Source organism: Ambystoma mexicanum, chromosome 8 (genome assembly GCF_040938575.1).
Source record: "Ambystoma mexicanum isolate Mex_15411 chromosome 8, UKY_AmexF1_1, whole genome shotgun sequence".
In the NCBI taxonomy this organism is placed as follows: Eukaryota; Metazoa; Chordata; class Amphibia; order Caudata; family Ambystomatidae; genus Ambystoma; species Ambystoma mexicanum.
In genome coordinates, this window is record NC_090929.1 from 993,395,159 (window position 1) to 993,413,240 (window position 18,082).

General features: G+C 42.8%; 1 protein-coding gene across 1 annotated transcript in view; it reads right to left on the reverse strand.

The window, feature by feature from the left end:
- The window catches only part of VPS13D (vacuolar protein sorting 13 homolog D), a 3,263,180-nt gene that overhangs the window by 768,619 nt on the left and 2,476,479 nt on the right, over positions 1 to 18,082 (reverse strand). The window contains exon 49 of the mRNA XM_069610908.1: positions 11,887 to 12,013. Within this exon, the coding sequence (XP_069467009.1) occupies positions 11,887 to 12,013 (127 nt within the window). The remainder of the gene's footprint in view (positions 1 to 11,886; positions 12,014 to 18,082) is intronic.

An 18,082-nucleotide genomic window follows, 5' to 3' on the forward strand; every position in this document is an offset into this window, starting at 1 on the left:
GTTGAGAAACAAACTGTTTGTAGCCATCCAATTTTGAATAATGGCGTAAATCTTAGTAATGGTGGCAGTGTCTTGTTCATAGTCGCCTGTGATGGGATAAGGATCTAGGTGTCATCTGCGAAGTTAGTATAGATGACACCCATAGCATCCAGGGCTGCAAAAATGTATGTAAATGCATTATAGAGGGTGGGAGAGAGGCATGATCTTTGGGGTACCGCCAAAGGGACTGGGATGGGGTCAGCTGCCTAAGTACCGATGGAAATTCTTGAGGTTCGATCTGCTAAGAAAGACTTAACCCATGGAGTGGCTACTGTGGAGAAGTTGAAATTCTCTGCAAGGGCATTATACAGCTTGTTGTGGTCCACCAAGTCTAATGCAGCAGCGAGATCAAGTAGTAGGAGGATACACATTTTCCCTGAATCTCTTAAACCATCCATCTGGATTTTGAGATCTAATAGGGCTGTTTCTGTACTGTGCTTGGGACGGAAGCCAGATTGTCTGGAACCTTGAAGGAGGTTACTTTCTAGATATTCTTGGATTTGGATGTAGGCTATCTTTATCCAATATTTTCAGTAAGAATGGAACTGTTGATGGGTCTGTAATTTGTGGGTATGGCTAGTCTAATGAAGGTTTTTTAAGAAGAGGGGTGACGGACGCTTCTTTTATGCGAGCGAGCACAGAATTGGTACTGAACGAAGCATTGATGAAGTTGGTGATGATGGGAACTAGAGTAGGGGCGCAAAGTTTGGCTAGGCAGGCCGGGAAGCTGTTGCCTTTGCAATAGGAAGGTTTCAATGTGGAGATAGTTTTCAGCACCTGGTCTTGGGAGACATTGGTGAATCTGAATTGGGTGGCAGTTTTAGAGGCACAGACATCCTGCGCAGCGGAGGGTGTGTTTTTGCTGGCCAAGAGGTTTCTTATGGTTTGTATTTTCTTTTGAAGTGTAAGTATTTTGGATGGTAGTGCACCATGGTTTGCTAGTATTGCTGGGGTGGTGGCCGGGATGGGGGCTTCCAGTTCTCTAAGTATGGAGAAAAGCTCCTTGGTGTTGGAGGAGGCATTATTTATGCAGGAGTTCAGGGAGTTAGCTTTATGTGTTATAAGTGCTGATTTATAGGATTTGTTTGCTATCAGAAGTAGGTTGGCTGAGTCAGGGGTGGGGGTCTTTTTGTATAAAGGCTTCAGCGCCCTTTTGTGGCAGTGAAGAACTATGAGCTCTTCATTGAACCAGAAGCTGGTTCATTTGGCACCTCTGGGTGTTTTGGCAGTGAGCAGGGTAACTGAGTCAATGGTAGTTTTGAGGCAGTCATGGTAGAAAGCAGCAATGTTATCTGGATTGGTGACTAAAATAGAAAGTGTTTGGAGCGAGGCAGACAGTAAAGGGGTGAGATTGTCTACTGTAAGTTTGTGCATATTTCTTCCCATAATGGGAGCGAGTATGGGTTGTGGTACATTCTGGTTGACTGGCGTCAGCATGATGAAGCTTATTAGGTGTTGGTCCGTCCATGAAATGTTAGAAATTGACTCTATGGAGAGGTTTGCAGTTAGGGTTAGAATCCAGTCCAGGATTCTACCCTTGGAGTGAGTAGGTGAATTAACACATTGGGTGAAGTGCATATCTTGGAGGGCTGCATGGAATGCAGTGGCTTTATGGTTAAGTTTATCGTTAAATCCTAGCTTAAGGTCACCCAGAATAATAAATATGGTATATGGCTCGAGGAGAGGGGTGAGGAGTAAAGGGATGTCACTTTCGGTGTGGCTGGCATTATTGGGTGATCTGTAAATGAGGAAATTGGTTGTGGTTTTATAGTCGGTGGAGAACTTGAGTAGTAGATGTTCATAACCGGGTGTAGGTTCGAGTGCGCAGGATCTGAACTGCAGTGCAGATTTGGCAATAATAGCCACTCCTCCTCCAGAGGTGTCCGCCCTTAGAATAGTATAGTTTGGTGGGATGGCTAGGGCTAATAGCGGGCCGGACGCTTGGTGGAGCCAGGTTTCTGTCTCGACTAGGAAGTCTAGGTGTTTGTCCAGTAGTAAGTTGTGAATGTCGATAGCATGCCCTCCTGGGGATCGCACTTTGAGAAGGGTGCCTCTGAGGCTAGGGTTGGGAGTTGTCTGGGATGAGGAGGCATCTGAGGGTATGTCAAGGGTGGTGGGTAGAGTGGGCTCTTTGGGACATAAGGAGATATGGACTTGCTGCTTTTAAGTCATCACAATGGCATGTGTTTTAGGCCTCATGGTTTTCTAAGGTCTCTGCAAAGTGGGGGAGTGGAAGTGAGAAATGAGAGTCACAGTGGTAGGGTGGGCGTGTCCGTGAGGAGAGTCTGGAGCACCTTACGGACACTATGATGGGGTGGGAGGAAGGGAGTGATGTGGCTGGTGTTCTGGATCTATCGTATGATGTGCCTAGGCATGTGGTGGTGGTGGTAGCTGGAACCGTGGTGGTGCTAGTGTGGGGGGAGTTTGAGGAGGGCTGGCTGGGTTAGCAGGGCGAATAGTCTCTCTGGGATGGGTAGTGGATGGTGTGTCAAAGTGGGGCTGTGTTGCTAGTGAGGGAAGGGGGGAGTTTTAGGGAGGAAGGGTGTTGGACATGGGAGGGGGTGGTGCCAGGGGCACCAAAGTCGAGCAAGGCCATTCCCCGCCTGGGTGAATGAGCCAGCTGTGCAGGGCAGAAGCCCATGCATGTATGGGTACATGAGGGTTCACAGAGACACCTACTGATGATGTTTTTAGGAGGGGCTGAATGGGACTCCGTGGGGCTGGGCTTACTCAATGAGTTAGGGTGCTGTACGGCTAAGACTGCATCTTGCAGTTTTTAGTAAAAACAGCCAGTAAGACTGGGTTGGTAACAGTGAGCTAGCAATACCAACCTGGAGCTTGGTGTCCCAAAGTCTGGTGTAGACTAGGATCATTCGGGTGAGTAGGCCTCTCAAAGATGGGTTCTTGGCAGCCGGAATGGGAGCGTGTTGTAGGAGCCCGACGGGAAACCCAAACCAATAATCTTTGTTGAGTGTGGTAGGGTGTAGAATGAAGTGAGGGTTAAGGATGGCGGGCAGCGGAAATTAGTGAAAATAGGTAGCAGCACCAGGGGGCAGCTGCGGGGGACACGTGAGGTGGCACACAGCAATACATGGGGACAGAATTTACATCAGTAGGACACAGTGCAGACTAATACCCTGTACGCATGGCAATCAGAAGTACACAGAAACTATTTAGAGTAGCAAAATCAAGGTACAGCATGGCTTGGGCCACATGTAGACATGTAGACATAATTCAAGTTGTACAGTAAATTGACAGTTCACCAATAGAGCACAATGAGCACTAAGGAATACAACGTGATACGCAGTGTACACAGTGATGAGCCGCTATGCACACAATTAAGCAACAGTAAGACACAACGTAGCTTAGGACTCAATAGCAGGGCGTGCAGCAGTAATTCAGAATGTGGAATAGCAGCGGTAGGCAGGGAGTGGAATAGACCACGCTGAGTATGGGGGATAATAGTACAGTGGAAAGTTAAGGATCTAGGTTCAAATTAGCAGCTTTCAATGTGTCACACTTTGGAGTAGAGCCACCAATTAGTATCGCCAGATTTCACGTTGGCAGCAAGGATGACAATACACAATGATCGGAGGGGAGTGGTAGGCGGTGGCTCAGCAGGGTTGGAACAAACATGAGCGGTACATACGAATGGCTTAAGACAATCTGAATTACCCATTAAACTGTGAGCCACACCCAATGAACAGGCAGCCAATGCAACAGACGGAAGAATGACGAGAATCTAAGACGATCACCCTTCAGAAGAATGGCACTTGTCTTGTACAATGCAACACTCTCAAAAAATGGGAAGCAATTGCAGATCATAACACAATTCAAAATTACTTATGCAAATGTAGCCCACCCACGTAATAGTCACAATACCCCATAACTGTGGCTAACTATTTACTAACTATTTACGTGAGCTATATGTGCAAACTCCACTTCAACAGACATAATTAAATCAAAGGAATATGTGACAATTGAATATGTTACAATTTAGGCAGCAAGGACGTAGTCTGTTTGTATTTATAGGATGTATATTTGATGGAAATATTGTTAGTAACACTATTCTGCCTAAGCTTGGAAGTCAAAAGTGCCCTGCATGTTTATATGCAGATGTTGTAGTCTGCACTGATTGGATGTACTTCAAAGAAGACATCAGTTATTTAGATTGAACCATCCTGTATACATTCACTGTTAAGGGACATGTTAGTGTGTGAGGCAATAAGCCCAAGTTGTGGCTTTTGTATACTTGGACTTGCCTTTGAATAAAGCTGTCATTTATCAACTTACGCAGATCCTTAGTAGTTCTCCACACCATCCTTGCTCTCGAAATCTGTAATGAAATTGATAGCATAGTGTCCTCAGGGAAAGGAATAGGTTACTTGCCTGCAACTCCTGATCTCCAGCATTAATATCTTTCATAGATTCAGACCCTGTTTGAATATTCCGTCAGGCTGGGAATCCTCTGTAAAATTAAGGCAGTTTTCATTTAAATTTGAAACTGCAGTCACTTAAGTGTTCTCTTAAGAGACGTTTTGGGTTATAATTCCCCATTGCCAAAAGGCAGAGACTCCCTTAGTTCCACCCCTGAAGGCCATCTTCAGATTTTGTATATCGCACGGGCACATGGCAATATGAACCAAGAAGAGCCGTAGGCAGGATAGTCAAATGTGAATCTATTAAAGATACCAATGCCAGAGAACAGGAGGTACAGGAAATTAACAAATTCCTTCTCCAGCATTGGATCTCTCAGAGTTTCACATGCTGTTTGAATAGATTATAGAGCGGTATACACAAGCATACTATGCAACCAATGGGCGGAGGGCAACAGGCCCACCTTAAGGAAAAGTTCACTTACGCAAACAGATGGTGAAGTACAGCCTGCCCAAACCTGGACTCATCTGTGGAATCCCTATCCACACAGAAGAATCTTGTGAAGGTGTGGACCGACCTCCATGTGGTTGCCCTGAAAACATCCAACAGCAGCACATTGGAGAGGAAGGCAGTAGTGGAAGAGACAGCCTGAGTAGATTGTACCTTGGGCTGACCAGGAAGCAGCCCGTTAGTAATGCAATAGTAATATGAAATACAGGACAACAGCCAGCAGGAGATGGAAGACTTAGAAAGCCATTTACCCACAGATGTAGGACCAAAGGCCACGAACAACTGAGCAGACTTGAAGAGTTTTCGGGCTCGGACAACATAATACTTCAAGGTCTGCATGACGTCTAGTGAATGCAGTGAGCGTTTCGCCAAAGTGAAGGGCGAGGCAAAGAAGACAGACAGGACCAAGGGGTTGATAAGATGAAAAGAAGAAGGCATGAAAGTAGGATTCAAACACCACATAAGGTAGTTTGCATGATCAATCCTGGATCTCGCCAACCCTCCTGCCAAAGGTGATGGCAACCAAAAAAGCAGTCTTCCAGGAGAGGAACTTTATATCCGCCGTGTGCAAAGGCTTGAAGTGAGGACTCCCGAGCTTGGAAAGACCAATGTTTAATTCCCACACCAGGGCCAGCATCCCGCTGAGGTAGGAGGAAGCGGATGGCACCACAGATATGGTATGGCTGGAACGTGGGTAAACCTGGAAATTATCGCCAGATGCACTTTAATGGAGGAGTGCGAAAGACCACTGCGGGCCAAGAACAGAAGAAAGGGTAAAAAATATACTGGGGTAAGAAGCGTAAAGGATCAACCTAATTAGCAGCACACCAAATCGTAAAATGCTTCCACTTGTGAAGATAGCAAGCCAGATAATGCCAATCCTGTGGCACAGAGATGTGCCAGAAATTTAGGAAAGCAGGGAAAGCCATGTTGAGAGAGGTTAGATTGTGGTGCTGGACTGAAACGTGCTGTTAAAATCTGAAGATGGCTGCCAGAGGAGGGGTTTAGGGAGAGGACTGTCATTGGATGGGAGCAGTATGACCCAGAAGACAGTGATTGGTTTAGAGGAGAAATACAGTTTTCAAGTGAAAGTAAAACTGTTTTTTTCTTTTACCGAGTATTCCCAGCCTGACGACGGGGAATATTCATGAGCATGTGAATCCTTGCCAGACTACATTCTGGAGAAAAATTACAATTATTAGGCCTTTAGTTTACAAACTAAGCAGATACAAATCTTAGGTAAATATTGTTACACAAAAACCTTATAAAACATATATAGATTCACATTTGCCTCAATGACCAGTGCAACACAGGTAAGTACTCAGTAGCATAGAAATAGACAGAACTCTTTAGAATCAACACAAAACTGCTTCCTTCAATCTTAATAAATGTTGGGAAGGGGAGAGCGTCTTCCCAAACCCGCAAGCGGATCAGAATAAGGCAAAGGCCTGGAAGTGTGATGTAGAGGACCAGGGGGCGAGGGGTGCACTTAAAGGATTTTGTACGATCACATTATTGCATGCTTTTAGACGTAGTGCACATGCGAGAATATACGCCATTTTAGATAATAGCAGCCATATTGCAACTAAGGCTTAAAAGCAATACAGCAGTCGGCATCACGGATTTCGGCGGCGAAAATGAGAAACAACCGAATGCATGAAGGAATAGGTTGCATCCTGGGCACTGATGAGAAAGGCCAGAGCCACAGAATCATAAACCCTTCATGGTCTTACAAGTTGCCACCCTTTGTGCTCTGGGGGAATGTGCCTTGCAAGGCCATGGGGAGGGAGGCCCAGCTCCTCTGTAAGTTGTGATCCCACGAGAAGGAGGGCATGAGCCTCAGACCTCCACCAGTCCCAGTTCTAAGCTATAGCACCCAAATGCCCTCGTCCCAAGGCCCCTAAATTCCAAAGCACCAATTACCCCCGGACAACCGACCATTAAGCTGTTGCGGCCCCAATCAATCAAAAAAGATCAGAGAGCAGTGCATTATTGTCTTCTTTCTTAGGTCACATGGTTTGTGCTGCGAACTGCAGGGAGGGATAAAGCCATAGTCTAAAATGAGGGTGGAAGACCTTGGGGCGCCGCCCTGTCTGGGATTGAGTGAAGCATGAGGGTTAATATGACCTTGACTCCTCCCCTTTGCCCTTGTCTGCTTGTACCAGGTGCACGGCTAGATAGAGATGCATTGTTTATCCTGCACATAATTGCCAATTAGGCACTGCCTCATGGCCGATGACGAATGCAGCATCAGCCATGTGGAAGAAGATGGACCGAAGAGGCTGGGACCAATGTCCTGGCATCCTGTATGGAGCAGCTAGAATATGTATAGGGTCTCGCCAACCATCCGCGTGGGTTCTTACTGTATGTGATGATGTCACTAATGACGCTATGTGCTTTTTTAATGTGCTACTTACACACATTTTGCCAGAACGTTCAGCGGCAGCAAAGTTCTTTGCTGGTGCATTTTTACTTTGTGAGCATAAAAACTTGTTATCTTCGCAAAGGATTGTTGGGGCCTTTTTCCTTAGCGGATTTCATTTTTTCTGGTGTGAGCGTTGAGGGGCTTGCCAACATAAGTGCAACCCTAAGACGGTTTGGGGCCTTGTGCCCAAATGTCACCAGTTCCAAAGGATTTACTTGTTCAGGTAAGTTTATATCGAGAGACGTCAAAAGTTCACCATATGATGTTCCTCGCCCTTGTTTTTAGAAGATATTCAAGATAAAGCCATTTTGGTGTTCTTAGATGCTGTAATTGAGCAGTCTATGGTTTCTTCAATGAATTAAACACTCTTCATTTCTGTTCAAAATATAATTCTACAAGTTAGATCCATTTGATTACAGAGAAATAAAGTTGTGGTTGCAGGTTTTCAGGAAATTACAGTTCAATTTGTTGTTTCTCTGATTTCGCTATATATAATTTAACTGTTTGGAGTGCCTTCTTTGTGTCTTTGTTGATTATTTACTCCCTCAACACGTGTTTCTCCAGATTATGTGGTCTGGGTCCTCAGGAGGGTTCTTGGGTTTAATGGTTGAAATATTTTATTTTGTGCTGAAGTCTGGCACATTTAAAGTCATCCAATAAGCTTTGGGTCATTAATATTTGTTCATATGGGTCGAGTGCTGACAGAATTCAAAAATATGTGTCCAAGTCTTGATGCTTCCATTCCAGTGATTGGTCCTTGTTGGGGTAGTCTCCTGGTTTGGCCTGATTGCCTTATTGTGTGCGGGGCTGGTGTGTTTATATCGAGATTTGCAGTCCCAGTGGCTATGATTATTAAAGAGTCATACACATTTATATATAAAGTTCAGGTAAGTGCTCAAGTGCTCCAAATCAATCCAACATACTAGGATAGGCCTAGGAAAGGATCCTTAACCTAGGTTCAACCACCATAGGTCAGGTAAGAGTGAGTTAGGGACAGGACTTTACGCCCTTGCTACCTGATGGGAGACGGGGGAGAAAGCAACAGGTATGTAGACTTTCCTCCCTGGCTCAGAGTTCTCAGGATACCACTCATAGAGATTCCAGACAACGTTACAGGCTTGTTCTTTTCTTTTTTTCTACTGCAAGGGTCGTCTAGACAGAAGAGATACTTTGTTTTGCAGGATTTCATTTCGGTCAGTTACGGTACTTAGAAAACGGTTCCAGATAGCTGCCGGTTGAAGACTCAAACGAAGATAGGTGAAGACTTCTGTGGGAGAGATGACCATGGGACACCTCAGGCACACAAAGAATGACAAATCCAACAAAGGACGGCAAGGTCCGGTGGTAACCGACGAATGTCCAGTGGTGAACACAGGAGCAGCTCCGCACAGTTTCCCTTGAAGTGAGATGGTTGAAAATGTGGTAGCAGGTGATTTGTGACACGAGCTGAAGATCTGTAAAGTTACAAAGCTCTACTCAGAACTGTGGCGGCTGCATCGATGTAGCCCAGGAGAGAGCTGGTCAGTCCACCGGTTGGTCCAGGGACACATTTGAATGCTCAGCGGCACGGATTCTCAAGAAGGTGTGAAGACTGGTTGTTCACACCGGTCCAGGGGTGAAAGAACCAACAAAGGTCTTCTTGAGATCAGGACAAAGGAGCAGGGCTTCACTGGGACAACACTAGAGCCAAAGCTGGTCAGCTGGTGGGGTCGTCCTCGGGTCATCGCAGGCTGCTCTTCTTCACAGAAATCTTGGTCCCAAAGATGATCTGCAGAATAGTTGCAGGGGTCCTTTAATCCAAGATTCAGGTTAGAAGCAAGCCCACCAATGGTAAGGATCTGCACCATTCAAACAGCCAATTGTGGATAGCCACTGGTCACCACATCTGCCCAGCAAATGACATTTTAACACCAGCGATGTCGATTGGGACTAGACAGTCCAGCCCACTCCTCTGGCGCACACACACACAAACAAACACACACACAATGCCCCTTAGTGCCTGCGAAAGCCACTGCTTTCCCGGCAAAGGAATTTCCATATATGGCATTTCCTGACCTGAGAAGGAAGAAGGCCAAAGAACAATATAGCCAAAGAACAAGCGAAAAACCTTGTGGCACAGCCATTTTAGGGTGCTAGCCACCTTTTGTTGCCATTTGCTGTAAATGCAGAAGTGTACAAGTACAATAACAGAAAAATGGTAAAAATATCAACAGTGCCACCAGCATATTGTAAAAATAACCAAAAAGCCATTACACAAAAAGATATAAGGATAGCAAGTATCCTAACTGCACTTCCCTGTAAGGTAATGTGTGCAATTGTAAAAATACAAGAATTCACAAAGGGAGACATAGGGCCTCATTACAAGAAGGGCGGAATGAGATTAACGGCGCTGGTAATGGTGCCGGCGCCGTTAATCCCATTCCGCCCTATTACGAGGTTCCCTTGCGGGACCAGTTCTGGACGCCTGGTTTTACCAGACGTAGGGGACAGGAGGGGACCAGGGAGCTAACAGCGGGCTCGATGTTAAAGGGCCCATTGTTGGCTCCTTCCCCATTCCCATTTGAGCCCCCATAGGGTTCCCTGAAGGAGGAAATACCGGGCCCTCCAAAATCGGAATGGCCCAGTATTTCCCCATTCAGGGAACCCGGACCCGATTTTGGAGGCAGCCATGCCCTTATTGCCTCCAAAGTCGTAATGAGGCCCATAGTCTCTCAGTAAGGATAGTTTAAGTGAGTAGTCAGTCTCCCCATAAGAATGAGCACAACAGGCAAACAGCAAATCTAAAGAGCGAGGACAGGGTTTAAAACAAGCAAAAATAAAGGGTGTCCCATCGAGAATATGGAGGGAAAGATGCAAAAAGAAAATCTTTCCTAACAGTAGAGGACACAGGACATGGTGATCAGAGACTGCAATTAGGTGCCACTGAACACATTGCAATTTACTGCTTCTGGTGGAGATGGAAATCTGGGAAGCAACAAGCAGCAGGGGGGTCCTCCTACCGTTGCATCCCAGCAGAAAAGCAATATTTTGCATATTTACATGAATAGGTACGTTTTGGGGAGTGGGGCAGAGAGTAAGAGTGCGACTAAGTAGGAGGGGGAGTGTGTGTCCTCCATTTAGACAAAATCATCAGGCTGCATGCAATCTTCACAGGTGCACCTACGCCTTACCCATGAAATGTCTTGTGTACTGAATTTGATCCCAAACGGTTCAAATTGATTTTTCACCGAAATGTGAGGCAGTGGACTGGCTCCAGCCCCCCAGAAACAGCACAAGAACATGCACCTGAAAAGAGGTCAGGGATCAGAATGTAGCACCCAACCCTTTCTATCCTCTCTAGTAAGCTGAATCTCTATCCTTGTGGAACCTAGGTTCACCTTGCTATTCTCTTAATAGGAGAAGGAATCTATGGCTCTGTTAGAGTGAAATAGCTGGGCAATGCAGATAACCCAGAGAAGCCGAGCCCAGTTCATGAGTAATCCAGCACACACCAAAAACTATCTCCCCCCTCCCGACAAGCCTGCTCCATAGATCCCGAGCAGTCCTCAAGGGCTCCCAGGCAGTCAGGTCAGGATATTGTTCTTAAATGGACCCTTAACTTGCTTGAATGAAAAAAAGCACAAACCCCTTATGTCTCATATATATTTTTGCATTTTTTATGAGATCTCTGATCATACAAGGTAGGGAGTTCAGCATTACATGAAATGATAACTGGAACAGCTAATGACGCAATTAGACATCCTATTTAAATTACATGTCACACTCCACCGTTCTAGAATTTATGTAGATATATTTCATTTTATTTGTAGACACAGGAATACATTTGATTCTGAAAAGAACTGGTTTTGCCTGATGAAGGCCGAGATTGGCAGGAAGCACCACCACCTAATGCTCTGTAGACAGCTAAAACACACTGTCGACTCTTTAAGAAGCAAACACAACACTGCGAACAAAGGATATCATAAGATAAAAGGACTAGCAATACTTTAATCATCCCCTGATGTTCTAGGGGCTCCGCTGCGCTTTATACATATATGTTGGATCTAGGTTTGTTTGGGTCTTATGGTGAAAACTGTAGATTTCTTTGTTTCTGCTAAACTAAGTAGATTTATAACTACGCTATGCAATATAGTGACATTTTCAATGTGTTGTCTGTGGAAAAATGTACATTACATTTTGTAACCTTTGATCTATGAATACAATTAGATTTTTTGAGTAAAACAATTCTGAGTGATCGAGGAAAAAAATTGGGTGGAATACGTGTGACATGATGGCCGTGATCTCTTTTTTGGTATATTTCTTGAGGTTCAGCCAATCAGTACTTTACACCGATCCTCATCGCTCCTCTCTGCAAGAAAGATTTTACCATTCTCTGTCTCTATGAATAAGATATCCACAAGGGGTTCCGAGTAACATCTTAAGACAATAAGAGCAAAGCTAAAGTGGTCTAAGATGTCACTTGGAACCCAGGGGTGAAATTTAACCTGTAGATGAAAGCCACCCATCTAGAATTTGTATTTTGTGTATGTACTCACAGACTTGGCTGTTCTTTGTCAGCATAGCAAAAAAGAAGAGGGCTCAAGCTTCTTGCAAGTTCATGTTCTTCAAACTGCCCTGCAGCATCAGCTTTTGTGTTATCCTGTCTGAAAACTAGAGGCAAGCCTATGGGAAATATGAAAAAAGCTATTACATACATATCTTTAAACGAAATACAGTTAAAACAAATTTTCATAATCTTGCAGCTAATAATCACTTAAACGAGAAAGGACTTCAGAGCAACAAATGCCACTGATTCAAATACCATTAGTAGTTTCTTGCTTCTGATAAAAATAATCGCTATTCTCTTTCTGAAGGCTAAACGAATATGAGAAAACATAAAATATACACATCTCGAGTTACCTCCCCAATAACAGTGTAATTGTTTGGGGAATGGAAGAATTAATTTCATGAATTTTATTCTTAAAAAAGGTACGTAAAAGCCCTTCACTTGTACACATTTGTATAAATGCATTGTTGTAAGAAATAATAAATTAGCAGGTTTTCTATGAATTGCTAAGGGCAGAGAAAAACAGTGGTGTTTATTGTTCCTGTTTAACAAGTGCATTTAGATGTTAAAGGGAGAATTATGGTGGATGGCTTGGGAGAAAGCATAGTGCTATTATATAGTTTGAAAACAGAGTTTTTCTTACCTTCCGGTTCGTAAGGTTCAAAATAACGCCATGGTAAGCTTGCCAAACGATCGCCTGATTGAGTGGTTCATATCATTCTCTTTGCGCGTGCTAGTTATGCAAAGAAACGAAGCGTGATGATGTCATCGTGCCACGCTCACGTGATCTAGCGTGGCACGATGACGTCATTGCGTGATGCCGCGTAGGTGTCGCCATTTTAAAAATAAGAAAAAGAATACAATGCCGCTTCTTGGCTGTAAAGCATTTTTTGATAACAAATGCTGATAATAATTCCTACTGGTCATTGAGTGGGTTTTTGAAAATGATAATTACTAATTGTGGAGAACATTCCAAAGTCACATTTTTTGATCGTGACAAGGAAAATAATAGCGTAAGATTTCATGGTGGCCAAATTTAGCATTGTAGGGGTGTAGGACTTTGTAGAAGTATAACAAGTAATTTTAAGGTATATAGGGTCTGGAATTTACTGATTTTCATAATTTTAATAATATTAGTGCCTTTAAGCATTGAACATGAATAACAATTTCTAATCGGTATGCTTCTCAATTTTTTAGCTGTGATTACACTAGAAAGCCAGTGCTTAAAATTGTGTAGTTACTGTAATTCTCTTTCTAATAGTTCTAAATGGCATTTTGTTAATGCAACCCTATTACGGTTGTGTTAAAATATCTATTTAATAATTCTAAATAGCATTTTGTTAATATAATCCTTGTACAGTTATGTAAGTAAACAAAATTTATAACCAATTAAACATCTTTGTGTCACAATTTAGACCTGGCACACATGTGTCCATGATGCAGATCCATCTGCTTTCTTGTTTTCGTAATATTTCTTCCTCGTTTCCTCCTCTTGGTGGTAGCACTATTTTCTCCAGGCCAAATATTTTTAGTTTGGTTAAGTCAAATATTGGGTGGTTTGTAGCAATATGAACAAAGATGGGGGATCGAAGGTCTTTGTTGCGGATGGCTCGCAAATGTTCAAAAATTCTCACCTTTAGTTTTCTAATCGTGCTCCCAATATATAGTTTTCCACACAAACATTCAATACCATATATCACAAATGTTGAGTTGTAATTGATCATTTGTTCAATTTGTTTTTTCTTGCCATTTGGAAGAAGAATGTCTTTTTTTCCTTGGTGTAGGAATGGGCATAGTTTGCAATGTCCGCATTTGTAGGTACCTTTGATATTTGTTTGAAAAAAACATTTTTCTCTAATGTGCTATTGGCTCAACTAAATTTTTGATAGTTGGAGCTCTCCGAAAACAGATGCTTGGAAAATTGTCCAAATGTTGTTGCAGACTTTGGTCCGTAAGAAGTATATTCCAATGATTTGTTAATATACGTTTAATTTTTTTGGCTTCTGTGCGGTCAGTCGTGATGAATTGAGTTTTCGGTTTTGAGATGCCCGTTTTTGGTTTATCTATGAGTAGGGAATCTCTTGTGACTCGTTCTGCTTTGTTAATGGCGGTTTTGATAATCTTTGGTCCAAAACCTCTTTGTCTGAATTTCTGATACGTAGATTTGAGATTGTTTTGGAAGGTGAGAGATGTACTACAGTTTCTTTTGATTCTTAGGATCTCCTCATATGGGATATTATTGATGGTATGTTTGGGATGATGAGATGTGGCAAAAAGGAGACGGTTTCCCGACGATGGTTTTGTGAATAATTTTGTTTGAATTTGAGGATTTTCCACAAATAGTTCTAAGTCCAAGAATTCAATGTTAGTTGCACCGACTGCTTTAGTGAAAGATAAATTATAAGAGTTATTGTTGAGATGAATAAAGCAAGTTTCCAGATCCAAACTGTTGCCTTCCCAAATGATTAATATATCGTCTATGAAACGACCCCAACATTTTATATTGCTGTGAAAAAGTGGATGTATCCAGGCAAGTTTTATTTAAAAAAAAACATGAATAAATTAGCATATGACGGGGCAAATTTAGACGCCATAGCAGTACCTTGTAGTTGCTTGTAAGTATTGTTGTAAAAAAATAAAAATGTTGTTATGAAGACAGAAGTGCAGCATTTTAATAATCATTTTATTTTGCTCAAGATAGGAAACATATCTTGTTTTGAGAAAGAACATTGTACTTTCCAGACCTTTGTCATGCTGTATACTTGTATAGAGCTGAACAACGTCTAAGGTTACAAAAAGATAGTTTGGTTCCCATGGAATAAGATTGATCTGCTGAATAATATGCTTGTAATCCTTTACGAATGAGGCTAGGCTTGCTGCCAATGGTTGTAGATGCGAGTCGATGTATTGGGAAGTTTTTTCTGTTAGAGAACCTATACCATTTATGATTGGTCGAAGAGGTGTAAAGTCCTGGTATTTTTTGTGGACCTTAGGTAAAAAGTATATTGTTGCCATGATAGAATTTTTGCAAGTTAAACCATGATATTCCTTGTCACTAAGGAGGGCTTGTTCATGCCATAACTTTAGTTTTGAGTTCCACATTATTTCTAGATCCTGTATGGGATTGTTGATTAATTTATCATAACATCCTGGTGTGTTCAAATGTTTGGAACCTTCATTTATGTAATCCGTTCTGTTAAATAGAACCATTTTTCCTCCTTTGTCCGCAGCCTTTGTTACCACTGTTTTATCCGATTTTAGTTATTTTAGTGCCAATTTTTCATCTTTAGTTAAATTGTGTGTAAATGTAGTGCATTTGTTGCTCAAATAATTTTTCCTTAGATTGCCACTGACTGCCTTATGAAAAATATCTATCACATTCTCTGATGAGAGAACTGGTATTTTTCCTATTTTTAAAATGGCCGACACCTACATGGCATTACGCGATGATGTCATCGCGCCGCGCTAGATCACGTGAGCGCAGCGCGATGACGTCATCACGCTTCGTTTCTTTGCATAAATAGCACGCGCAAAAAGAACGATATGAACCACTCGTTCAGGCGACCGTTTGCCAAGCTTACCATCGCGTTATTTTGAACCTTAAGAACCGGAAGGTAAGAAAAACTCGTTTTTCAAAATATATAATAGCACTATGCTTTCTCCCAAGCCATCCACCATAATTCTCCCTTTAACATCTAAATGCACTTGTTAAAACAGGAACAATAAACACCACTATTTTTCTCTTCCCTTAGCAATTCATAGAAAACCTGCACATTAGGTTAAAATTGAAAACTTATTCTTACAAAGAAGAACAGGACACTAAATTTAGTCATTACCATCTATGTGGACATCTAACAAATAAAGCAAACAGGGTGGGTCAAAGAAATCTTTTTTTTGCTATTTAAAAATTGTTTTTTTTGCTATTTACACCTAGAAAATGTTTAATAACATGAGTACAAATTACAAAGAAAAGAAAATATACTTAGTATGCTTTTTTCTTTTTGTTTTTTTGTTAGAAAATGTTTCATCTCCTGAAGGACCATTGTAAATAACAATGAGGAAACACGTGTCCAGAGTTAGAAATTATGAGCTATAAAGTACATGGTAACCAATACAGCAATCTAAGTAAATTTCCTGAAATTAAGAGGATTTATTTGTCACAAAGCGTGAAAGCAACACTGGTTGAAAATGATTTGCTAAATTTGAACTGAAGAATACATATGATGTGTGAAGTCAACACTTCATGAACCTCGAAAAAGAACCGTATTTAAGTTGGCAAATAAAGAAGATTGATAAAATACAATTAAAAATTCAGACTCACCTGTTCATTTCATTATAAGAGGTTGTAGCATTTGAGTAAGCTTTTCCTAATTATTAATGATTAAAATCCCCATCGAGTCCTACGCACTCCAATAAATGGGGACTAACACTGCCTAACACCACTGGTAATCCGGCAGTGATTCCGCCAGACCAAGTGGTATAAACGGTAAATCCGTTTGGTGGTGTCTCGGCGGATTTACTGCCAAGATACCACCAAACTTCTAATGAGGCATACTTGTTTACAGACTAACCAAAATATTACAAGTTCAAACAGCCTTGAACAGAATGCCACAACAGTTTCTTAGAAGTGACTTCATTCTAACAATGTATTTTAGATCCTTCTTGAACCTAAACATGTTTTGTTCTGCTCTTAAGCCGAACTCTTCAAAATCTGCAAGGAGCTGGCCAACCCTGCTGCAGTCTCTACCTCTTCTGTTCCCTCCCAGGCCCTCTGTACGGCTTGGCTTATCATTTCATCACTAAAACTCAGGACATCCTGTCCACCATCTCTTCCTCTTACTCCTCCTCTACCACCACCACCACTCCTGGCCTGCCTGTGACCTCCTCTCCTCCTCTTCCTTACCCTTGTTAACACCTGCCAACGTTTCTAGACAGGTCCAATCTATGAAATTCTTGTCAAAACAGGTTCTATCCTGTTCTTCCAGAAACATCAAGGACTACATCGACACCCTTGCTCCAGCCCTGGCCGATTTCTGTGAGAACTCTTTTGCCACTGGAACCTAACCCCCACCCCCCCACTAAAGTACTCCCTTGGGATGTACATTAAAATAAAGTATCCCAAAAGATCACATTACAAAATTGCGGAGCCCACTTGCCTGCATTTTGTAATTTGATCCTTTGGGATTTTGACTGTTTGTCCCCCGCAATGTCTTTAATGTATGCAGGGGACACCCCTGCAGCCCATAATACCGAACTAGGGGTGGGGGGGACCTCCTGCACCACCCGCTCCCCTGTTCGGTGCTATGGGCTTCGATCTAATCTACCATGTCGAATGCACACTAAAAGTGCATTTGGCATTTTAGATTCTATCTTTTTGTGCAATCCCCTCCCTTGTTCACCCCCTCCACAAGAAGCTATCTGCCGATCCTTCCTCTCAGGCAAACTATCGTCCGATTTCCATCAATCCTATCCTGGGCAAACTCTTGGAAAAGCTGACCATCTCCAAGCTTAATCTTCACACTGAATCTATTGGTTGTCTCCACGATCACCAATCCGGCTTCAGAGCAGCCAGAAGCACGGAAACTGCTCTCCTGAACAGCTGTGAAGACGTCTTCTAAAACCATGATTCTAACCTTCCTTCTGTTCTCATTCTCCTCAATCTTTCTTCTGCTTTTGATATAGTCAACCATGCCATCCTGCTCAACAACCTCTGTCATAACCTGGGTATCACTGATCAGGCACTGGCCTGGCTGACCTCCTTTCTCACGGACCAACCCTCCTGGGTCCAGCTGGGGTCATTCCTCTCTTCCATCTCTCGCTCCACCTGTGGTGTACCCGAGGGGTCTAACCTTTCTCCCTGGCTGTTCAACCAATACCTGGCACCTCTTGCCCACCGCATCGCTGCTCTCTGCTCCAACTTTCAGTGTTATACAGATGACATCCAGCTCTCTTTCAGGCTTCCCTTGGCTGCCTCTACTCCTTCTCTCATTCCTGACGGTCTGTCTGCAATCCAGGAGTGGTGTACCGCCAATGATCTCTGACTTAATACCAGTAAGAATGAGATCCTCTTCATCGGAACACCAGCTCCCCCCTTTCCTGGCTCCTGGCTAAATAAATAAGCTAAAGTGGTATCTTTAAGAGTTTGTTTGCTCACCTTTCCTGTATGAGAGTTAGTTTAGCAACAC